Source organism: Plectropomus leopardus, chromosome 10 (assembly GCF_026936395.1).
Source record: "Plectropomus leopardus strain MGB_pleo_1.0 chromosome 10, ASM2693639v1, whole genome shotgun sequence".
Classification (NCBI taxonomy): Eukaryota; Metazoa; Chordata; class Actinopteri; order Perciformes; family Serranidae; genus Plectropomus; species Plectropomus leopardus.
The window spans coordinates 20,741,964-20,766,302 of NC_142185.1; the positions used below are offsets into that span (position 1 = coordinate 20,741,964).

A 24,339-nucleotide genomic window follows, 5' to 3' on the forward strand; every position below is an offset into this window, starting at 1 on the left:
ATTATAAGCCCTCTGGTAGAGCCTCCAAGTCAACAACTTGAACATGTGGTAAGTTATGTAATCATTCCTTAGACTATACATCCATCTGGCATCAATCTGTTGAGGCCATAGTACACCACATAATGTTCTTCCAGTAAACAGGGAAGTCGTCCAGCTGTAGGAATACTTTATTGAAAAGCACAGAAGATTTTATAAAAGAACCTGGGCAGCAAATCATAAAGGGACAGTTATAAAATATGAGTAACAATGATTGAAACAATCATTAGCATACAGAAATATGATATATACAATATATGTACACATACAGTAACAGTTTCATCAATCTCAAAAGCAAGTGTTCATATTTACAAACAATATTGGTTAAAGAATCTGTTTAAGGTATCTGAGTACAAAAGAAGTAAAATATCAAAAATATTACAACATTCAAGAGAAGTGAGCAAAAACTATACAATAGTTCTGCTGAGCTACTAATGCTTAAAGCTGAATGACTACAAAGTTATTGCATAGTATTACTATGATAATGCAGTACCACGTTACAAAGGAGATACGAGGTTGTCTTCACTCTTAATGAAAGTCTTTTTGATGCGAGGGACGAGAAAAACGCTGCCGTCAGTTGATTGCTGGAGGGAGTAGTCGGAGGGGGAGTACGAGTTCCCCTTCTCGTCTCGCAGCATGCTGAAGACCTCCAGGTACAAGCTGTTGAGTTGCTGCTTCATTTCCTTCAGGTTCGTGATGTTCTGGCTCTTCTCGCTCAGCAGACGCTCCTTCTCCTCCTTCAGTGAGTCCAGGTTGCTCTCCAGACCCACTATGTTCTCCATCTTGCGTTTGCGGCAGTTCTGGGCGGCTACCTTGTTCTTGCCACGGCGGCGTATGTCTCGGACCAGGGCCAGCTGGGCCTCATTCAATTGGTGCTTTGACATCATCTCGTTGAAGTCATCAACGGGCAGATTGATGATCAGGTCAACAGTGAAAGGGATTTTGAGGGCCTTTGCCCTCTGCTCGTCTCTGGAGAGACGTATTTCCGAGCGTTTCTTCTGCTTGTCTTTGGTGAACGGGGCGTTGTTGTGGCCGTTCTCCTCTGCAGGCTCCGTCTTGTGTTGTTTGGGTTTCTTTTCCTGCGTCTGATGTGGCTGTCCTATCGGTGCAGACAGACCAGTTGCTGATGGGAGATCATCAGGTTGGAAATTGAGTGAGAACATCTCTGAGTAGTCAGATTCCGCACTTCCAGGGTTTTGGTCCATCTCCTCCATGTCTGACTCGCTGTAACTAAACGACCCGTCTCCAAATACAGACTTCCCAGGTGAACTAGCATTTGGACTTGTGTTTGAAGAGATTCCTGAATCTGAGTCTGGTAAATCTGCCTTCATATTCTGTTTGCCTCTGTCAAAGGCATCTTCAGGTGAGAGGCTGTAAAGGTCCACTGTAGTGAAAGGAGGCTTGTTTGGGATATCCGACATGGCGTTACTTTCATTTCCTTCGAGGCCATGTTGACCACTGCTCTCTTCCAGAATGGCATTGGGGTAAAACATGTCGCAGAAACTTTCTGCAGCAAAGTTAGCATTTAACTGAGAAGCTTTTGCCTTCATCTGGCTCAGATTGTCCGGTGGGGCCACACTGGGAACAGAGCCATCAAATGTATTCATAAACTCTGCTGGACAAACATTTAAACTGTTTATTTCCCCATCGGTCATCGTAGTCATGGGGTATAAAGTGAAGTTTGGATTCTGCACTTCAGGATAAGCTGTGGTCTCCAGTGTGTCCTCCAGTTGCATGTTCAGGCATTGCTAGAAGAAAAATATAAAGAATATTTCATTAGAAACAATTAACATTTTGCAGCAAAAGTTATGGATGCATGTATAGTGTGTGCTCATACACAAACCTAGACATTGTTTCAATGCACGATCTAAGGCACATTGTGATGACTGACGTAAAAAGATGCATACTTTATTTATTCTCTTCCCTAAACAATAAGGTTTCAGTCCTTGAGCAGTTGTTCAGAGTGACTCGTGGCTGGTAGAGCTCAGTATAGCACAAGGTAGAGTATTGTAACTTCCAAGACTAACTAGACATCCGATTGCTGTAATGGATCAGAAATCCCCAATCTCCCCGCTTGCTGTTGCTGAGAAGTTAAGCGACTACATTATCTTCGCAAAGCAGCTTACAAGAACTAAAACTTAATTCCACACAGCCCTTTTTTCTGTGTAGAGTCTTATCAGCAGCTTACCAGAGCAACCAATGCAATGCTATGTATGCTGTATGTCTGGGATTGTAGTCCACAGTGAGAGGTCAAGGCAACAAATGGCACACTGCTCCACCCATTGGCTAATGCAAATATGAACTGGCTTGAAACAAAACTGATAAGGCAGCTACTGAAAAACTACCGTGGGTAAATCTTTTCTTTAGGTGGTAAAGGTTACAAGATAGCCACACCCTTTTTTAACAAGATGTCATCTTGTTCTACTAGATAAAGCTTATGGCATCACATCTTGAACGTCCACCTCCCTCATTTTCTAAAAAAAAAACCCAAAATCTCAACAGTGAAACCTAATCACAGTGGAATGAGCACCTGTCTCACGTGTAAGAGACCCCATTCAGAGTAACAAAAAGGTGTTTGTCCTCTAACGCTGTGCTCCTGCCCGTTGATGCATTCTTTGGGTATTTGTTCCACAACGCAAAACATCATGCCATTGAGGCGATGTATTATACCTGCAGCTCAGGGAGGGACAAAAGCTCCATCCAGGCCTGCTCCAAATCTGGGGACATCCTCTGTGGTGGTGGTAGTGGACCCGGAGAGAGGGTGCTTGGAGGCAGAGCCGGCTGCTCGGGGGACATCATGGGTGCTGGAACAGCAGTTGTGTCCAGGCAAACTGAGGTGTTCTGTCAAACACGAGAATTTGTCAGTTTCAATACGGCTGCAAGCTGTCATGTCACACGTGTGGTAATAATTCAGTGTTCTTACCTCAGTTTCCTCTACAGGAAATGTCTCTGCCAGTAGCTGTAAGCATTCATCAAATGACATGGCATCACCGCTCTCTTCTGTGAAGCTGACATTCTGCAAGAAAGGTTAAAATTCGAGGTTTTAACCGCCGAGCATCCTTTGTGGCACACCATCTTTTAAAAGCAGCACATGGATTTATATTTATAGCACTTCTGTCTCTGTAGAGTAGTTTCCAGAGCAGAATACACCGATGCAAAACTGCAGACCCACCTGTGTTTCTGTAATTACACAGGATGAGTTGGTTACCTAGCTACACAGCCGCAGCCTATCAAATCAGGTGGGAGTGGTCCGCCTCTGACATGAGTAATGATGGCTATGTGCACGTACCTGTGTAACCTCTAGAGGTGTGACAGCCGACTGCAGTGGGGCGCTGGGTGGCGGGCGGGGTATGTACTCTCCTGTTTCCTCATCGAGCTGTAGCTGTGCCAGCAGGGCCTTCTCCTGCTCCCGCACCAGATGCTGCCTCTTCTCTTCTTCCAGCTCCCGCTGCCTCTGCAGCTCATGTTCTTTCTGACGGTGGTTGTAGTCAAACACCTCTCGCCTGGCGCCGAGATCGATGTCCTGCTTCCACAGTATGTCAATCAGCTCCATGGCCTAGAAAGAGAAGCGCAGAGCAGTTTAGAGTTGTGAGCCATGCCGTCCTGCAGTGAGAATGTGAGCAGCATTGGAGCAAGGAAGAGCGTGCCCTGCTGTGAAGTGAGGCTGCTGCACCCGCCACACCCTGTCCCTCAGTGTCTGTTCACTGACAACAACACTGGCACTAAAGTCAAGGGAGAGAAGCCATATGAATAATGGATGTACTTCTCTCTTTCCCCTGTTGTAACCACATGCCAGCAGAGGACACATATCCTCACTTGATACTCTTTCCAACTGAAGCGATCATTACCCATCTAATTACATTGAGGTGTGAATTCATTTGTTTCACCCAAAACTTGAAATAGAGCCCACTTTAAGTCAAGCCTTTGCACACGGGACTTCATGTTACAGTTAAGTTCTCTGAATTAAGTTACATCCTGAATATCATGTCATATTATACTGCATTTGTAAAACTGGGAAGTCAGAGGTAAATCTATTGTTGTTGTTTTTTTAAAGGGACAGTTCACACAAAGATCAAAAATACATATTTTTATTCTTACCTGTAGTGTTATTTGTCGGTGTAGATTATTTTGGTGTGAGTGGCCAAATGTCGGAGATGTCAGCTGAAGAGATGTCTGCCTTCTCTTGAAAATAATGGAACTAGATGGTTTGAGGTGCTCAAAGCACTAAAAAAATACATTTGAAAAACTCAACAGCAATGTCTCTTCACAGAAATCATGTCCCGGTTACTCAAAATAATCTACAGACCTTGTTGTGAGTAGTTTCACGTAGGAACGATTTTCTTTCCTCTGAAGTATACTTGCCACTGTATCACTGCGCAATGAACAAGTGGCTAGAGCTTGAGACGGCGCGTAATGTAAAAATTAATGGCGTCCTCCTCCGCTGAGCTGTTTTATTAGCTGGCTCAGTTGTGCTAGGTGAGTTAGCAATGTGTGGAAAGGTCTAAACACTGTTGCACCCTTAAGTGTAGACTAATCGAAGTCTGAAAAAGAGCACTGGCTTGAAATTTGTGGATGGGCAAATAAAGCAACAGTGAGACGACCTTTCTTCATGTTGGCTATTGCTATCTTTTATTGGTCCAGCAGCTGCCTTAAAGGGTTTCTGGATGTGCACAACTAATATGCTGTTATTGGCTGGGTGACTTAGCACCACTGAGCTGAGTAGATGCACACTTCCTTTTGCGCTGTGATGTGGTTGGTGGGTGTTGTTCAGTAGAACAAAAATAGTTCTCACATAAAACTGCTCACAACAAGGTCTGTGAATTATCTGGAGTAACTGGGTCATGATTTCTGTAAAAGAGACATTGCTGTTGAGTTTTTCAAATGCATTTTTGGGCGATTTGAGCACCACAAGCTGAGTGCCATCTAGTTTCATTATATTAGAGAGAAGGCAGACATCTCTACGGCCAACATCTCCAACACTCTGCAACACACACCAAAACAGTCTAGACTGATGAATAGCACTACAGGTAAGAGGAAATATAGGTATTTTTGATTTAGGGGTGAAGTGTCCCTTTAAATATGATACCTTAATGCTTGGAGAATATTCACTTTCAAACAACACAGCAGTAATAATCCTGAAAGGGTGGTATAATATAATCAAATGAAATAGAGAATATAAGTCAGTAGCTCTGTTGCTGGGTGAATTACAGGCCTTGTCTTCCTTCCTGCTGTATCTTCAAGTAAATAACTACAAGCAGTGATAATTAAGCTCAGCGTATTCTGTCACAAACTGCAAACATTTTTGTCCGACATTTATTTTCACTTATGGTTAAGAGCTGCTGACAATAAAGGATGTAAGTCATAGCATACTAACAACTGTGAATTCTTTCTAGCGTTTCCTGTAGATTTCCACACACAGGCTGAATGTTATTTGCCCTTTCAAACAAGAATGTCTAAAGATAAACTGTGCCGCTCTCTTCCTCGGGTCTTTTACACAGAAATTATTTACAGAAGGAAACCATTTCACAAGGCAGGGGGATGTTGCATAAACTCCAGACACTGGTTCACAGGAACACGTCTGGGCATGTGACTTGTTTGTTCCTCAGATTTGTGTATAAACAGAACTTATGGGCTTCTTAATGGTCATGAGGCCAGAATAGACAGGAGGAAACTAGCTGAAGGGAAATGGGGCACAAAGCATTCACAATGAAGAGGATGTGAAACTGAGGACAAGATACTTACAATGTTTTCTCCTTTTTTTTGATTAAATGAGAATTTGATGTGTTAAAGCTGAATAATAACAGCAAACAATCTATACATACACTCTAAAACATTGTTGACACCGTTTTTTTCTCACTACAGCTGTGGCCCTGCAAAATAAGAACCCACTAACTCTCTTTGACTCAATGTTGCATCAGAGGCATGACCGCTGAAGGATTACACGTCACTAAGGCTGCCTAAAACCATACTCACAGAGTGAGAGGTGGGCACACAACCTGGCATTATGGGTTCTGCAGAAATGAGGAAGTAGCCTTAAAATGGCCAAGTGGGACATTTGTCATCTGTGTTTTCAAAACTAATAAACCGCACTCTTGTCTGTTTGTCACACCTTTAAAAGCTCATCTGACAAGTCATACGAGTCTTTTTAAAAACAATCGCATGACTAAAGAACATCTGTTGGGAAGGTCCACTCAGCCCTTTCACTTATTAAATATACTTTTATATTCCACTTAACAATATGTGTGTGTTAATATCAAACAGATCGTGTAAATGTGAAGTTGTGTAAGATCAGGTTGTCGGTGTGGTATCAAAATGTAGCTGTCACAAGACCTGCACTGGCACCAGAACAAGGAAACTGGCTCATAAAAATGATTTCCCAGACAGCACTGCCACACAATACACAGCCATACAAGCCCAACAACATGCCTTTAGTTTAAAATAGTGGCACAATGTGCAGAGCAGAGGCACAGCTCAAAATCACCACAGAGCACACGTCACACACATTGAGACATTTGAAAACATGCCAAACATGCCATACTAACTAATCCTGGCTATCAAACTGGGTCATAGAGGATACTAAGTGTGTGTGCTTTTGTATGTATGGGTTGTTCATTTACCTCTGTCCAGCTAAAAAACAAGGGCCTCAAAGGGGACCAGTGGTTTATCACAGCTTCAACTCGCTGGACATCCACCCTTGACCGAGGATGATGAAACCCAGCAGGCACATGTTCCAAAACAGCCCTTTTTAGGGCCCTCATCAGTCAACCGTGGACTTCCACTGACCCTCTCTTATGACAGCTTTAACCAAACACTCTGGATGTGAGACCATATCACATGAGAGATAATCCCAAACTCTCAGTCAATGTGTGTGAACTAAACAAGAGCGTAATATGAGTTTATGTGGTTATTTTTGTTCCAAAACACTGAAACAGAAAAGACAGAGGCAACAGAATAGAAATGTTGTCTGTGTGAGATATGGGATATCACATGCTTGGAGGCTTGGAGGAGGCGGGGGAGGGGGCGGGGGGGCAGTTACGAGAAATAAGCTCATGGCACTCGTAGTTTATCAAATTCGTCCCGAAAAATAAAATAAAGTAATTTTATTCAAAATAACAACTCGAATACTCAGATACCACGCTGAGTTTCTATAAATAAGATTTCCTGTAGAGGAAAAACGTCATAAGTGAATGACTTGCAGAAGTGAAACTGTTCAAAGGGTAACCCAAATTTGTCTATAACTGAAAAAAAGCCACAATAATTGCATATTTTCCATTACCGCAGCTGTTATTCTTACATCATAACACCTTAATAATGTCATAACTAGGTTGTCACTGAGTATTTAATGCGTAAAAACTTCACCTGAACTATTATCACGTCTCAGTGTCTGCCGTTTACTTCGTATAGAAATTGCGTATTTACCTGTTGACCGGAATGTATCACCTCCATTTCCATCATCATGGAGATATGTGTGGCCGTAAAAAAAAACGCCTTATGATAAATAAATTTGGGTATTATTCCTTCAAACGGCAAATGAAAATGGCGAGCGGTCCGAAGCCGATAAAGTCCGTCGCAGCAGCTGAGCCGAGGGAAACATTAACTGCTTCCTTTAAATCTAATGAACATTACGGAAATGATGGCCCTGCCCACCGAGCTGCGGCGCTGGGATCGTCCCCCTCACAGCGGCCTATGGGGCGGTCACAGCTCTGCGTGCATGCGTGTGGAGCCGGACAGGCCTATGTGCACCGAATACACTTTTTTTTTTTTCCAAAATAAAAATACAACACAACATATTAATGTGCATTTCAAAGTTACAGTAATAATTAAATATGACAATAGAATACATTGAATTGATAAAACAAATAATTTCCACTTGTCCAAAAACCATTAAAGCCACTCAAATTAGACCTACATTTTTAAAGGGCATTAATTTTACATTTACAGGTTGCTTTGGAACCTGCTTATCTGTAATTATAAGGCTATAACACCAAATTTATCGTTTCTATTTTAACTCCGTCATCAGGAGAGTTTTGATTGGTGCATAGCGCCCCCTGCTGGTGGCCGGGCCCGGTGTGGAGCTGGAGGCCCTGGGGCCCTAAAGTCCCCACTGACAGCTGCGAGACTGCCACAAAGCTGTCAAGAGACAAATGTAGGCTTTGGTCAGTGAAAAGTAGGAACAGGCCTATTCAGTTTCAAGTTAGAGCCCTGCACTCAATCATTATGCAGTATGGCCCCTGTCAGTGCACATTATTCTGTTTCTGTGTTGTTATTATTGATTCTTATTGTGTGTAAACTGTACTTAAATGTTATAGCTGATCGAGGTACAACTCATTTTACACTAATGCTTTTTTGGCCATAATGCATTATGTTTTACTTGTTGATCATATGATACAAATCTAAAATCTTAATTTAAAAAGCAACTAGTAACTTAGCTAAAAACTTAGCTATCTAGTGGAATAGAAAGCACAATATTCCCCTTATGAAAATGTAGTAGAGTGGAGTAATAAAGTAGCAAAAATGGAAGTAGTCAAGTGAAGGACTTAAAGTGAAGTACCTAACTGCACTGAAGTACATTAGATGAGTAAATGTAAAGTACTTTCCACAGCTAAATTTTGGTAGGCTACATTCGGTTTATTTATTTGGCTTATATTTATATCCCAAGGGTGGTAAACTCTTATGTTACTTATTAAAGAACACCTTCCTAGAGACATAACCATATACACTACAGTATTAGCATACAGTGTTAAATGAATATCCTAACATAAAGTGATTATTAATGTATTACTGAGTGAGATGTGCAACAGTGGTAGAAATTAACTATTTACCTAAGTACTGTACTTATGAGTACAATTTTGAGCTTCTTTTACTTGAATATTTCTGAAGCTATGGTGCCGTGCTTATCAACCTGTGTCAACACAGTTGAGTAGATAACCATGAAGGAATGAAATTTATGGTCACAATGGTCATTCTGATACTGACGCACATTGGGCTCTCTGTGAAATAAATAGTAAAAATAATTCTCCATTCTCAATTCTCTATTCTCCATTTTTGGGGACCCCCTGGAACTCTCTCAGGGATCCCTGGATGTCCCCAGACCTCTGGTTAGAAACCACTAGGCTGCATTATGGAAATATTGTGCTCTCTCTCCCACTAGCCTACATTCATGTTTTTATGAGCAACACATTTATCATCTTGTAAAATATGATGCAATACTGTGCAGTAGTGGCCTATAACTGAGTAGAGTACTCCATTATGTTGCTCAAGTACTGTACTCAAGTACAATTATGAAATATTTTCCTTTACTTAGGTATTTACATTTTCTGCTACTTTATAGGCTACTTTACCATATTTAATGGGCCATGTTGTCCTCTTTACTGCATTTATTATCATCAGCTGTAGTTATGTTGTGGATTAAGATTTTACATATCAATCATTCATAAAATGGGCTAAAGTAGTTCATATTACAATTAGCTCAACCTTGACTGGCTACACAGTGATGGAATGTGACTAAGTACATTTTCTCAAGTACCATACTTAAGTACAATTTTGAAGTACTTGTACTTACCTTTTTAGAATACTCTTTACTTCTGCTCCATTACTGCAGGGGTAAATCTACTTTTACATCTCTGTTTACCCGCTAGCCTCAGTTACTAGTTTGCAGAATTCGATTATTGATATAAAATATAATAAGATTATGTCAGATCATAAAATATGTTGTAACACTGTAGCTTAATAGTATGTAAAGCAGTTACTAATCCCACCTTTACCAGCTACAATACCAAAGTGATGAACACCTGCATCAATAATTACAATCCAGTAAAATATATTAATCTGAAATGACCATAAGGAGTATTTTTGGTACTTTGAGTATATCCATCTTAATACTTTTGTACTTTTACTTAAGTACAATGTAGGACTTCTACTTGTAACAGAGCAGTTTAACACTGTTGTATCACTCATTTTATTTATGTTAAAGATCTGAGTACTTCTTTCACCACAGCCGCTATGTTAAAAACCTGCTTATATAATAATACAATACTATTCCAGTAATATTTTCATTCTGGTGCATAAGGAGTAGTTTACTAATACTTGTAATTGAGTATTATTACACTGTGGTATTAGTACTTTCACTTAAGTATAAGGTTTGAATACTTCATCCACCACTGGTGGTATAGATTAAACAAAAGTAAATACAGTTGCATTAAATTTTGAATGCAATTCAGTTTTTTTGTCCATACTGCTGCCTTATTACTTTAGTAAAAAAAAATTTATTTGTAGTACTGTGTTATACTTCTACTTAAGTAATGCATTTGAATACTTCTGTCAGCAGCGTTGCCCTTAACTTTTTTTTTTTTAACCTGAAATGATCACTCCTATTTTAAAAAGTTGTCTAGGCTTCCACGAGTTAATTAAATGTGAACTATTCTGACACCTCAGCGTAAGGAAGAAGTCGGATCGAGATGTAATTAGGCTAAGTGTCTTTTGAAATATGCCAGTGTAATAAGACAGACTTGGTCCGGGCGGTTGCACCTATCTGTAAAGAACCTCACACTAAAGTGCAGCTCACTGTGTCACTGCGTGAAATTACACTAAAAAAGCCTTTTTTTTCTCTCCCCCCTCTCATGCGCGCTCATGAAGACGCGTTCACGTTTGGCAGCTCCACGTCGACATTCTTCCAGCTGCATATAGTGAACTGCACAGGACTGGGGGAAGAAAAGGTAAAAGCGGCGGTGGCCACCTTACGATTAGAGCGCTGCAAGTCCGCACACGGACACCAACCGCAGTGAAAACACACGTTTGCACCGTGAATCCAGCCGTGGCCTGCCATATCTCCTGATCGCTTTCTGCTTTTGCATTTTATCATCAAGACTATTTGCCCCTCGTGTTGGATTGCAGCTGTGTCCCTTGCGTCTACCTTTATCAGGTACAGTATGACTTGCAGAACTTCATCATATTACTTCTTGTCTAAATCCTTGTCAAGATAATGATCGAGGCGTAACACTGTTTGTTTTGTTGCATTATTTTGCACTTGTAAAGTTGCTGTCACTTGATTGTTGTGGAAATGGCAAGTGCCCAAAGTACCTTCAAGCTGACAGAACTTAATACTCCTGGAGCTCAACTAGCCTTCTGCACTCTCTTCATTGCTATCATATCTTTCTACATTGTTAAGTGAATAGCTCATTTTTCCACGGGCCTATTCAGTTCAGAAAGTTGGTAAAAGCTCAACAGGTAGAATCAATGACACACCAGCACAGGAGTGAAATAATGGACTCAAATGTATCACTAAAACCTGGAAACTTCAAACATTCCAGCTAATATTAAACCATAGTTCACGTGTTAACTTTGCAACCAGATGGTCAAGCATAAAGAGGTGAGTAAATACGTTTTAGGATCCTTTTCAGTGGAGCCTACCACAGGATCAACTGTTGCACATGACTTAATGATAAATAGCCATTTAATCAATTCTGTATAGAGCTGACAATGTGTAAAAAGACTCCATCTGGCCTGCTTTACCTGTCTTACCCTAGGGAGGACCCACCACACAGCAACTCTTGCTGTAGGCCCAATCCACTCAAGTCTTAACTGCTTCTTGTAGAAATTACACCAGTAAGTTTCTCTCTCACATCAGTACAATGAAAAATGAGATAATCAAAGTAGATGTCCTGCTTTCCCTGTTGTTTCAGCTTTACTCCAGGTTAAAGGAGCACCCAGTCATGAGGAGGACAGGGCTCAGCACAAGGACAAACCTATGAGGTGGCACTGTGGCTTTCCAAATAAAGTTCTGTGATACACTTAGACTCTAATTGCTTGCAGTCAGTGCATTACAGAACTTTGTTTTGGGAGTTAATACTTAAACTCGTGGGAATAAACCCTCAGACAACTGGATATCTAAGTTTGCAGCATGGTGAAATATACCTGTTGATGAATGAATGTTTGTTTTTTTTCTCAAATAAAGTTTCTGTTTTAAGCTTTTTTTTCGCAGCCTGTCTTTTTTTAAGAAACTTTCAACCAAGGTTAATATATATTCTAAAGTGGCAATACTGTTGTTTGTCATTTACGTACTCTAACTTTGTGTTAAATCATTACTGAAAGAGCACTGCTGTGTGCCATATGGAAACAGTAGGCAGGTGAGTGAGTGGAGGTGAGCCCAGGAGGTAAACAGTGGAGTCATATTGTTTCAGGTTACTCTCTGTGTTTAAAACCAACTCACAAATCTCACACATGGGGGCTTTTGGCATATTCATGATGCAGTTTTAATAAGTGTAAATAGTCAAAAGTCGGATAAAAAATATTTTTAAAGATATGGCAGACAATGCAATTATATTAAAAAACAACAACATATCCACTGTTTCACTCCTGCACAAGTTATTTTGTCCAGTGTAGTTTTTTATAAGCTAATTTCATTAAAGATGTGTGAAACTCCATATATGCTATAACCTCATCTGTGCACACTGACAACAACTTTTATCTATTGTTGCATCATCATACTGTAGAAACATCACTGTGATTCAAAATGAGTTGTCTCAAACTATAGATTTACCAAAAAAGTTGACATTTCTAGTCAAGTGTCAAACATATAGGGGTTGGCAATCTGATATTTATGGATTTGAGTAACTGTATTTTTCCACTTTTGGTCCACTGTAACACTTTCTTGCATTATTCTAAGCCAAGCCAAGCTGGTGTTTATTTTCACTGCTTAATTTCGCACAAGCTTTAGGCTATTTTTAACTGTATAGACTGCTGAGAAAGGCATTTTTTGTGTGTTCACTTTTAATATACTGCAGAATTTCCCCTGCTTTGTACCGTATTTATTTTTAATTTACTGTGATCTAAAACTCTCTTTTACATTAATTAATAAAAAACGTATTGTCAATAGTGTCCTGTTTAGTATACTGTGGATTTTTAAACTATTAAAATCTATTTTTTGCACCACTTCCTGTCATCTTGGATATTTCAAGCAGACTAGTAAAACAAGAAGGGCTAAATTCGTTTTGTTATCTATTTAGTTATCTATTTAACTATGCAAGTCTTTTGTAAACTATGCAAAGTGACTGTAAATTCCTCTCAACAGTCAATGGAGTATAGCCATGGTATATGCAAGCAGTCGTATATTGCAAGGCATGCTGGGAAATGCGTAAAATGGTGCCTTCACGTGCATAATGAAGAATGTCGGTTGTGTAACTAAATTCCCTGGTTTAGAAGTTAAAGAAAGAGGATAAAAACATACAGCATACAACGGGTTTATTCAAGGTTTCACAGTAACATAGCTTGTTATGTCTGCACTTCAAAAGCCAAACATAGGCTGCAGTTTATTACCATGTGAGAGAAAGCTAGGGGTAGCTAGTACAAGCAATGCATGTTTGGATTATTAAAGTAGTTGCAGATTTTCTATCTAATTTTCTATCGATCTCCGGTTTAGGCCCCTCAGCTATGGAGCTCCCTGCCTTAGGACCTGAGCTTGCATAATCAATGACATCTTTGAAAATTAATGCTTAAAATGTATCTGTTTTAAGAAAAAGCCTCTTATTCATTTTACTATACTGTTTATTTTAATCATTTCTTATTTTATTATTATTATTGTTGCTGGTATTTTTTTTAACCTCATATAGTCAGTGGCAATCTCTTCTTTTGTTTTTGCATTATCCTAATTAATGATGGGATTTTTTTTCCTAATGCCAACAAGGGCTGGGAAAATTCCCATTTTTTCCCAGCTGTCAGGCATTTAAATAAGCAAAGCAAAGCAAAACAAAATAAAGACATTTTTTTAGAAAACAAATTCTGGCTATTATACCAAGTTGATATGTAAACAATATAAATCATCGACTGAACACATAACTCTTATGGAAATAACTCAAAAGAAAAAAATAGCAATGAAATAAAAGAAAAACAACCAAAAAAAAAAAAAAAAAAAGATCAGAGGTCTATTCAGAAAATAATACATGAATATTGTCGTAAATATGCAACGCTTGTTTGGTCTGTAGCCTACACATTTCAGTGCTTTCTTAAAATTTAAGACTCATTCATGAAGACAAGGAACATTGTTAAATCTACATCTCGATAAATTGTTTATTCATAATAACCACATCATATCTCCTTTTTTATCCGCCATTAAAACATCAAATTCAATATCATTATTTTCTAAATTGGGAGCTTGTGGCTCATTTCCCGATATCTAAAAACTTCTTACATAATGACATGCAAAAAAAAAAAAAAAATGTTCCAGATAATTCCAGGTAGCCTGTTACCACTAACCGGGTCACTCGTGCAGACTGACGTTGATATTTCCGACGGGCCGTGAACGCAGCGCACTTTCCCTGCGCTGACCTCTGACAGGCAGCCGCTCATGGATCCGCTCCCTCCCTTCACAAACACGGAAGCAGCATGGCGTCTAACAGCAGCGGCGGCAGCTCCGACAGGCAACGGGTTGCACAACATAGACTGAGAATAATTGCCGGGCATTTACAAGGACCGGTGGACGGCGACTCGAACATCCTAGCCGCGGAGTGCAAAGCCCCGGACGGCAAGACACATGTCTCCAGCGAGGGGAAGACGATGCCGAGGAGGAGGTACAAGGCTGGGATGGAGCGGTGGACAGACAGGGGTCCATCCTCTGTCGCTTTAGCTAGTTGTGAAGTCAGTGGACTGACATGTAAACAAGAAATAATGGGGTGACATGCACTAACAGGCCGGCTTCCCTTTGTCTTCCAAGCGGTTATAACGCAGGGAGACACGACTGAAGCTGTTTTAATTAGCCTGCTAGCTAACATTACTTGGCTACAGAGTGGGCATTCATTTGCTACGGAGTGGGTGCGGCTAGCGTTACTCTCAAGAGTTTAACGTCGGTGTGGGTTGACTTTGTCAAAGTTTATTAGTTTTAGCTTTTTCTGTGGTGTACAACAGATGATTTAATTTGTTCTGTGGTCATTCTTCAGCATTAGTGAGGTTGTAAAAGCTAAAGAGAAGTGTTGACATGATGGCTAATCAGGCGTTTTTCGATGCTTCAGATAACAGTAATGGAATCGAATCTTGTCGAATAGCCGTTACTGTGCAGCCGTTACTGTTACTATGCAGCCGTTACTGTTACTATGCGGCCGTTACTGTTACTATGCGGCCGTTACTGTTACGTACAGCCGTTACGTATAGTCAGATTCACTAGCTTTGCCAGTCAATAACTGTATGCTACTGTATGCGATTCATTTTAACTGATATAAGTACTCCTTATTTTGTTGTTGGTTGGCAAATTAGTGAGATACGGTTCTTATACGTTTTAGATTTTTCTTGACTAAATTTCAAGGTACGGGACACCTTAAAAAAACTAATTCATTCTTTACAACAGAGAAAAGAGACAGTGAAACTTCTCTGTCTTCGCTCTGCTGATCTGATTGGCCAGAACAAGTGGTGGTCTGACTTTCAACCTATTGGCAGCCCAGTTCCTTTTGAGGAAGCACCACCAAACTGTGCTGACATCTAGTGTCAGTCTGAGTAAACAGCTGCACTCAAAAGTATGAGCATCTGAGCATTTGGCCTTGAGAATATCATCATGTCACCATGTCCTGCTCTGGTCATTATGACACTGTGATGATATGGTAGAGTATTATGTCTTGCAGCTGTGTGTTATACAAATTGTTATGTTGGGCTTGAGTCTTGTGCTTTTGGTGTTGTCGATGTAGGAAGTTTGATAGTTATGGACATAAATCATCGGTGTAGTGGAGGGTAAACTGAGGTTTATGAGGTATATCCACCTCTTATTCTTGTTGTTTACTGTATATCCACCTATCAGCTAACATCAGTATATTGTAGAGTTGCAGGGGCGTAGCACCAAATTCTGGGCTCAGTGGGCCCCCCACCCTTACTCTCTAAATCTATCTCTCTCATGCACCTTTTGAATTGTTTTTACAATTAGGTTTGCTGTGATTAAAGACAAATCCTAGTGCAGGGGCAGACAAAACCATTTTTTACTTCAAGGGGTGACATTGGCGTAAAAGCTTCCACTATTTTTTAATTTATTTACTTTTTTAAAATGGTATTTGCACATAAACATTAATACATGCACTAAAACATTCATACAATACACATATCTACATACATTTGCATACATATTGGGTATAATAATAATTATATTTCTGTATGTAAGGTTTTTGATAATCTAAGAATGTCCCATTTATTTCAACTTTTTTCTTTACCTTTCATAATAAGCATCTCTTGAAGGTGATTATCCGTAAGATCTTAAATAAAAGTTCCTAATGCCTGCTTTTTTGAGAATTTACTAAATAAATTTTGCCAAGTACTACATTGATGTTCAGTAACATTTTGATCATCTTGAAAGTCCCAAATAATGTTGAAACAGGATAAAGGTGAAAGCATTGCCTGTTCAGCAAGCCAGTCTGCCATCTGCCACTTGAACCCTAAGTTCAGTCCAGTAACCAATTCATTCATCCACTTTCAATTTAGTTGTGGCATTAATTGCTTAGAAATTTTAAAAAAAGACAACAAAACCAAGCTTTTTATTCCAGGCCTTTGCTCACTTCATCTTCAGTAACCTATCCATCTGTTTACAAGTGCATCCACCTTTTTTATGACCGCCACGCCACTGGACAAAATAATGTAACAGTCAAGGGTTGTCCGTCAACATTATCCTAAGTAATAGTATAGTAACAGAATTACACAGGACTTAAACGAAGGGAAAACTTATAAAATATCAAATAATGGGTTTTTCTAACAGGGGCAATACAACAGTGTGAAGTTCAGGTAGTTGTTCCTGTCTTTTATTTAATCATACATACTGTAACCACATGCCATGCTGCAATAAGTAACTTATAGTTACTCACTGTTTGGATACGTGTCTTCTGTTCAGCCCTTCAGACACAAGTTAGCAGTTTTGACATTCTTGCTGCTACCTTTCTGGTAGGGTTAGTAAGGTGGTTAGTGGTTCAGGCAGAAATCCTGATTTGCAGGTTGTGTGGTATCTAAACTCCACCATGGTAAACTATTGCCGTTTAATACAGCAGCCCCACAAGAAATCTAACCTATATAAAAGTGTTAAAGAGTTGTTAATTCATGTTGGTAATTTTTGAGGCTGTAGTTTGAGATGCTGTTGAATTGTGTTGCATTATATTTAGAGGTATTTCTAGTATTTGTTAGCAGTTGGAGTCACCAGTCCCCATAACACAATATTATGCCTAAGTCACTATGAAATATTTTTGAGGTGTTAACATTTTATGATATATTGAGTATTGCGATGACATTTATTGCAATATATTGGGATTTATTACCTTTTTTTTTGCATATTATGTCCCCTAAGGGAAACTTTGTGATCATCTGTTTGTCTAATAAGATAAAGTGTTAAGTCTGTTCATCTTACCTAAAAGTCTCATTATGTCAAATGTGTTACATTTTTGTCAAGGTAATTTTATTTATATAAAACCAAAAATTACAAATCACAAATTTGCCTTAAATGGCTTTAACATCTGTACAGCACAGAACACACCCCACACATTCTCAACCATAAACTGTATGAATAATGGACGTAGCTACCGTGACGACACCCACTGGTTTGTGGACTGCCAGCCTCGAGTTCAGCCTTTTGGCTGTCGCCGTCTTAGTTTTTTTTGGAGCCCAAAGTGACAATATTTGGGCAAGAGGCAGACGCTTTGGAGGAGCGAGGGGTGGATCTGACTGAGAAGCCGAGGGCACTTTGGGCAGACAGCCTGTCTCTCAAAGCGGCCACACCCTTGATCATGTGCAACTTCAAGCCTTAAAAATATGTTACAGGTGCGTTATATAAAACTTCAGCCCCCATGCAGTTGTCATGAAGGGGGAAATTAGCTTAAGAGACATTTTTTTGTACCAGGCTATCAACATGTTAATTTCTGCTTTAAAGTGAGGCACTTTAACATGGGGGTCTATTGGACTTGTTTCTGGAGCCAGCCTCAAGTAGCTCTTCTAGGAATGGCAGTTTTGGGCACTTAGTGTGCATGTTTGCAACTTTCAGCCTCGGGTTTGCCCTTTGTTCTTAGGCTTTATCCTGCCAAGGACCCCAAGGATTTTGGTTGTTAGATTTGATCAAGACCAGAACTCTATAGTTGTCAACTATGGTTGAGAAGATAACCGTGGAAGAGGTGAAACCCAAAGAATAGCCACTATTATGACTTCTAGTGACATTGGGCTCACGTCTATAGTGAAAATAAAGTGTTTGAGACCCCCCTTGTTGAGAACTACTCCTCTAGACCCTTGATTATGATACGGAAAAACTTTGAGATACACACAGGCAGTAACAAGCTAATTTTATCAAAACAAATTCACAAAGACCTACATTTGTGCCTTCAAACACGACCTTGCAAATAGGCTTAAATTGTCTGTATGTAACTGTAACGTGTACTCATTGACCTTGCCACACACTTGCCCCCTTTTTAGATATATTTTTATTCAGTATGTTCAGGAGTGATGACAGCATATCAATGATGGCGAGGATTCATTAAAGTGTGTGTCACTCTCATTTTCACTCTCACTCTTAATTTATGGGAAACTCAATTTTGGCAGGTATTAATCTCAATTATGGCTTTTACTCCACAGTGTTAGCATCCCATCCCAAGTGTCCCATGAGTTATGGTTGCTCTGTGAGTGGTATAGCAGCACAAGGTCTGCACAGTATTATAGACAGTGTGTCCTGTGAAGCAGGTGATTATTATGGGATATCTCTCAGCACTCACTCCATTATGGTTGGTGATTCCACAACAAAGAAAAGAAAGTATGGCTTGTGCGTAGGTGCTATTTAAATGGATACATGTGCTAAATAATTAGCTGAAGCTTAATAGTCCAGCTCACACGTTCGGAGCTAATCATAAAAACTGAGCAGTATTAAAAGTAGCTATGGATAAGCGTGTCTACCCGGTGCCATAAATGTAAAATATTTGAATGTGTTGGATAGGAAATGGCTGACAGCACAGCGGGAGTGTCTGCTAGCTTTCTCTGTTGATGGATGTGCTATTTGAATGTGTCGTATCTGCCTCTGCATTACCATGTCAACAAGCTGCGAGTTTGCATGCCTGTGTGCAGAGGGTTGTGTAGTTGTAGGCACCCGGGGAATATTGTAGGTGTGCCTGTCTGCACCCTCCCATATTGTAAATTTGCCAACTGATAGGCAGCCCCACCCTAGATGAATGCAAAGATGGTGAATGGCAGAATAAAACAAGGAAACATTGACATTCCCCCTCAGTGAAATGCTATATGTCTGGGTGTTAACATTTCAGCATGAAATATCATATTATCAGCAAGGAGTGTTTGTCTTGGTGAAATTGCCCGATGCCAAGCATAGCCATGAGGGACTCTGGTGGCAAATGAAGAATATACCAAGCCAACTTCATACCTGAATCATATTCACCCTTGTTTTTTAAATTCCTTTGATGGTATTTCACATTGTGACGTAACTTCTGTGAAAGGTGTATGAATTGTAGGCTTAACCTCTGCCAATATTTGTTTTTCCCCAGGCAGGAGATTATGAAATGGAACGGCTGGGGATACAGCGATTCAAGATTTCTCTTCAACAAGAAAGGTCAAGCAGAATTTACTGGCAAAAGGTACAGTATAATAACACATCAAAGCTCTTAGATAAAGCATATCTGTTGCGGATTTAGAGAAATCAATCAGAATAAAGTCTCATTCACAGCCTCTAATCTTGTGTTTGTACAGCTGTTGTGTCTACCTTTATTCATATGTTTGGGGAGCGTGGGGCTGGACATCTGTATTGATCATTTTCACAGTCCATACATAGGGTGTGCTTTTGAAATCAGCTGCTGTCCTCTTCCTACACTCAGAGCAATGTGGTGCTACTGCCACCTAGTGGCTGGCATTTGAAGTGTTCATTGTCATCTGAGAAGGTCACTGGTTGTGATTGTCAGCTCTCCCAAACTCTGTTGCTCATTTACAGAAACCACCTTTTAAATCTGTTTGAAAATGGAACGTATTACGTCATTAATTATTGATGTGTCTCTGTGGAGTTGTGGGTAAACACAGTAATTCACTGAGAAAAAAAGACTGAGTTTGAACCTCTGAGGGAAACAAAGCCACTTGTCTCTCAAACTTTCTAGACGTGGCTTCAGTTTAGAACAGCACCTTTCTCCATGTCTCCCATGACAAGAGCAGATGCATAGATGAGCCCCGTGACTGTAATCATGACATACGACTTTGGAAGAGACAGCCCTGTTTGTCAGATTGTAAACACAGAGAACTGGCACATTTTGTATGAGGATATATTTTGAGTAATGAGCCGAGCTGAACAGGATGTTGCGCAGCAAATGGTTTCCTCCTGTGCAAGCAGTTGCCACAATCCAGTCAGTGCCCTCTCGACTGAAAAGCTACCTGGGCGGCGTACAGTAACCAAGGCTAGGGCACTGTTGAATGAATGTCAAAGACGGTATTCTCCTCCTCCGCGCTCACTGTGACAGAGGCTTTTTCATTATAGAGTGTGTTTCATGCTCTCTTGGACAAAGGCGCGCCACAGTCCCCTGATGGGCTGGCCCGGGCTGTGCCAGCGGCTCAATTATGCAGGGGATGGCGAGGGCGATCACACGGACAGCACTGTCTCTGCTGCTCTGCTTGCCTAATAACCTCATTGGATTCAAACCTCACACTCTATTCTTATTAGACACAGGCCTGGTTTTCCAAATGAATAAGCTCAGTCGAGCATGTAGATGTTTTCAATCGAGGGCTTTGACTTAAACTACTGGAAATCACTAATACATGAGGTGCAGTTGATTGATTATTTTTTTTTCTCTTTTCACATAATCTGTCGTCCTTTACACAATCCAGGTATAGATTAAGTGGTATGATCATTCCTGCTCTGAAAGATTGGTTTGAAGGCACGTTTGGAGCCAGTTTGCAGCATAAATCTCCAGCAACAGTGAGTTTAATTCATATTTATTTGTTGTGTCTTTAATGAATTGCAAAGAAGAGTCACCACAGTGGTTTGTTTGTTTCAGCCCATTCTGACTAACGGTGCTGTACAGCCTCCCACTCTTAACGAGGCCTTCGTGGAGGATCTGAAATCCACAGGTATTCCCTTCTCTCATGATGCAGAGGACCGCGTGTTTCGTGCCCACGGTAAGGCATGCTGGGAAAAGACTTTGGACATAATTAAATCACTCACTTTTAATACCTGTAAACCACAATTAACATATAATGTATTTGATTGATTTTATTTGTGATGATCATATTGATATCACTCAGTTCTGTATGTGCTTCCAGGCCATTGCTTACATGAGATCTTTGCTCTGCGAGAGGGGAAAGTTGGTCGTGTTCCAGATATGGTGGTATGGCCAAGTGAGTTCACAAGCTGTGTCATCTCTGTGTCTGTTTACTCCTCCCACAATGCAATTGCTGATATGCCCACCACTGGCTTATGTGATTTAAAGGGTTAATCTCTGCAGAGGCAGAGATATTAATATGTATGAGTGGAGGCTTAATAAGAAGCGTCAGGGGGAGGACAGTTGACACCCAATACTCCACGGTCTGGCCCCGCACAGAACACCCATGAATTATGATTCTGAGATTGGTTTTCTGTTGTTATGGCTGGCTTTATTTTATCATGCAAATGAGTGTTGACTGATGGTTGAAACTTGATTAGCACCCTCCCAAACGGGCAGCAAATCACCAGGCAACTGTTGGCATCTTTTCATCCTTGCCAGCACCAAATTTGAATATAACCAACCCCACAAATACGCTCTCATTTGCTATGTATCTAACAGATAGTTTGACCTGTAATTTGCATTCCTCAGTAGTCCCTCCGAGTCAAGCTGTGTATTTTAAGTGGCGGTTTAGTTTTTTGAACTGTAATCCGTAGGAACAAGCTGTGTGTTTAATTGGATGGTAAAATGCACTAGAATGCAGGCATTTCTCACCGCCTCTAAAAGCACTCGAGGCTAGTCGAGCACATCCTCGTAGGTGGGTATTGCCACTCTTCCCACTCACTCACCACTCCAGCGTGAATGGATGTGAGCGCCGTGATTGGCTAAAGCACATTTGTATTGATCCAGCACAGCCCACCCCAGAGAGCGTGGCTTCATGCAGCCTGACTCCGCCTGAGGAAAGCCCCAGGCAAATCACAACTATCAGGCAAATCAAAATGTCCCCCAGCTCTAACGGCTCAGGCCATATACATTTATTTATTGTCTTCTGCATAGACATAGTGTGAGTGTGTGAGTGCCATTTTATTTCCTTTACAATGTGTCCACTCTGGTTATTATGTAAACACTTAATTTATGAGTGTAATAGAGGACTGTAAATAAGAACATTTCCTTTATGACGGCCACTAATGTCTGAAATGATGTTTTGTGTCTTTACAGACTGCCACAATGATGTAGTAAAAATTGTTGAACTGGCCTGCAAACATAATGTTTGTTTGATACCATATGGAGGTGAGTCGTGAAATAAATGTCTCTAATCAGCATAATTAGCTGTACTGTACTTCATATTAAAGCTACTAGATGTGTTTTTTCACTTGAAGCAATTTATTATTCACTCCCATCCCTTATTTTTTGTTAATGAAACCACATAATCTATGAATGACCTGGTAAATAAGGTACTTCTGACAGTGCAGTGGACGCTATACAGCATTCATGAAGTAATGTGTGATGTATTGGTAACATTTCTAGTTCACTTCCAGCCAGGGACCTCCTCCTGTCATATGTGATACCTTTCTCTGCCCCTCATGTCTCCTGTCACTCACTCCTTTTAAGTTTTTCATCATGGCAGAATGGCTGAAATGAATCTTTCACTGTATTACAGCAGCTTGTCAGTAGGTTCATGAGAGTGATGTAATAAAAATTAGTCACATTTGTAAAATTATATCCTGCTGCCTCCAGTCATTTTAGGTGGAGGATGGGTTATTTGCACTGTGCGAAGTTTGCTTTTTTTTTAATATGTATTTTGCATTAATGTCATCGCAGTCATTTCAACACATTGCAGTGCAGCATCCATATTGCTTTCTGAAACAATGAAATGTCTCACTCATTAAAAGAGCTGTGTATCGCTTGAAATATTTCCATACTAGTTTCAATATGATACCTGATATCTGCTACTTATTTTTTTGGCTTTGACAAATACAAACACTTGTTATTTTCCTAAATATTTTTTTCTTCATTGTTTGATACCATTGTGTTAAAACTATAAAACCAGGAAAGAGTCCACTGCAATTACATAGTCCATTTGAAGGCGTCTCTGCTATAACTCTTGTTTTTCTCTCCCAGGAGGAACTAGTGTCTCTAGTGCCCTGGAGTGCCCCCCGGAGGAGACTCGCTCCATCGTCTCTCTGGATACCTCACAGATGGTACGTAAACACCTGTGTCTCTAAGGGTGAGAGGAGCTGATCTGAACCACTGACGAGATTTAAGTGTAACCGAATCAAATGCAGTCTGATACAACCGGGTAAATTCTGTCATTAATACTTCAAATGTCGAGTTTCTGAGACTGTCTGAGAGACTGCTGCATTGGCTTCCATTAAAGAGTGTTTCTATTGTTTTTAATATATGGAAATTAAGGTTGACAATATGTGAAATATAATTGATTAATTGAAATATATAAACTTTTATTCAGTGACACCAGCAGAAGATGTGAGAGGGGTACTAAGATTTAATCATCATCGGCTTTAATAGTTTATTTTGAAACTTTAAAAATATCTGATTTTATTGTTGATGTTTCTGCATAATTGAAAAAAATATGAAAAATATGTCCAGTAGTAAGGACATAGAAAAGAAGAAGAAAAAATGTTGATACTTTTCTGATACTTTCATTTACCACTTTTTCCATTTTTCCAGAAGTAATATACTCCATATTCTGAAAATATATATTATAATGTTAAAAATGATGAATCAATTAGTCAGTCAGTAGAAATATATTATTTTATTTATTCATCAAGTAAACACATTTTCTGGTTCCACCCTGTGAGGTCATAGGATAGGATTTGCATTTTTTACATTTGGATTTCACATTATTTTTAAAACATTTGTCAGATAAAACCTCATAATCTGCATTAGGGATGTTCCTAATGACTAATTTCCCTGACTTTTAAACAAAGGTTTAAACTTGCTTAACTAGTCTAAAAGTAGGAAAACACTCAAAATAGAGCACAATTTAAACTATGAGGTTAGACAATGAAGAACATTGTCTAAACATACAGTATATTGCCCATATTATAAGAGCCATCTGAAATCGATAATCACATTGTTCAATAACCAAGGTATATTTTAAATGCCACTGAAATGTGTGGCACTTTTAGCCATTATGAACATTGCACATGATGTTATCAAAAAC

At 39.8% G+C, this 24,339-nt stretch overlaps 2 protein-coding genes and 1 long non-coding RNA gene across 3 annotated transcripts in view; 2 read left to right on the plus strand and 1 right to left on the minus strand.

Moving 5' to 3' along the window:
* Positions 1-149: 149 nt before the first annotated feature.
* nfe2l2a (nfe2 like bZIP transcription factor 2a) lies at positions 150-7,635 on the minus strand. The gene is made up of 5 exons (XM_042494848.2): positions 7,456-7,635; positions 3,326-3,592; positions 2,960-3,052; positions 2,707-2,877; positions 150-1,784 (listed from the first exon to the last, which is right to left on the minus strand). Exons 1-5 carry the CDS (start codon positions 7,492-7,494, stop codon positions 534-536), a joined length of 1,821 nt encoding a protein of 606 aa, XP_042350782.1. The 5' UTR covers positions 7,495-7,635; the 3' UTR covers positions 150-533.
* Positions 7,636-10,751: 3,116 nt separating this feature from the next.
* LOC148188512 (uncharacterized) lies at positions 10,752-12,966 on the plus strand. Its single transcript, XR_015777770.1, has 2 exons — positions 10,752-10,957; positions 11,718-12,966. It is a non-coding gene; the product is annotated as an uncharacterized LOC148188512 (long non-coding RNA).
* Positions 12,967-14,333: 1,367 nt separating this feature from the next.
* agps (alkylglycerone phosphate synthase) overlaps positions 14,334-24,339 on the plus strand; it is a 36,578-nt gene continuing 26,572 nt past the window's right edge. Inside the window, exons 1-7 of the mRNA XM_042494844.2 lie at positions 14,334-14,600; positions 19,521-19,610; positions 20,842-20,932; positions 21,012-21,132; positions 21,277-21,351; positions 22,374-22,445; positions 23,277-23,356. Of these exons, the coding sequence (XP_042350778.2) occupies positions 14,416-14,600; positions 19,521-19,610; positions 20,842-20,932; positions 21,012-21,132; positions 21,277-21,351; positions 22,374-22,445; positions 23,277-23,356 (714 nt within the window). The 5' untranslated portion in view covers positions 14,334-14,415. The remainder of the gene's footprint in view (positions 14,601-19,520; positions 19,611-20,841; positions 20,933-21,011; positions 21,133-21,276; positions 21,352-22,373; positions 22,446-23,276; positions 23,357-24,339) is intronic.

Coding starts and splice junctions, on each gene's coding strand:
- nfe2l2a (XM_042494848.2), bottom strand. CDS start 7,494: ATGATGATGGAAATGGAGGTGATACATTCCGGTCAACAG. Junction 2,878..2,959: donor TTCCTGTAGAGGAAACTGAG/GTAAGAACACTG, acceptor CGTGTTTGACAG/AACACCTCAGTTTGCCTGGA. Junction 1,785..2,706: donor TGTCCCTCCCTGAGCTGCAG/GTATAATACATC, acceptor TTTTTCTTCTAG/CAATGCCTGAACATGCAACT.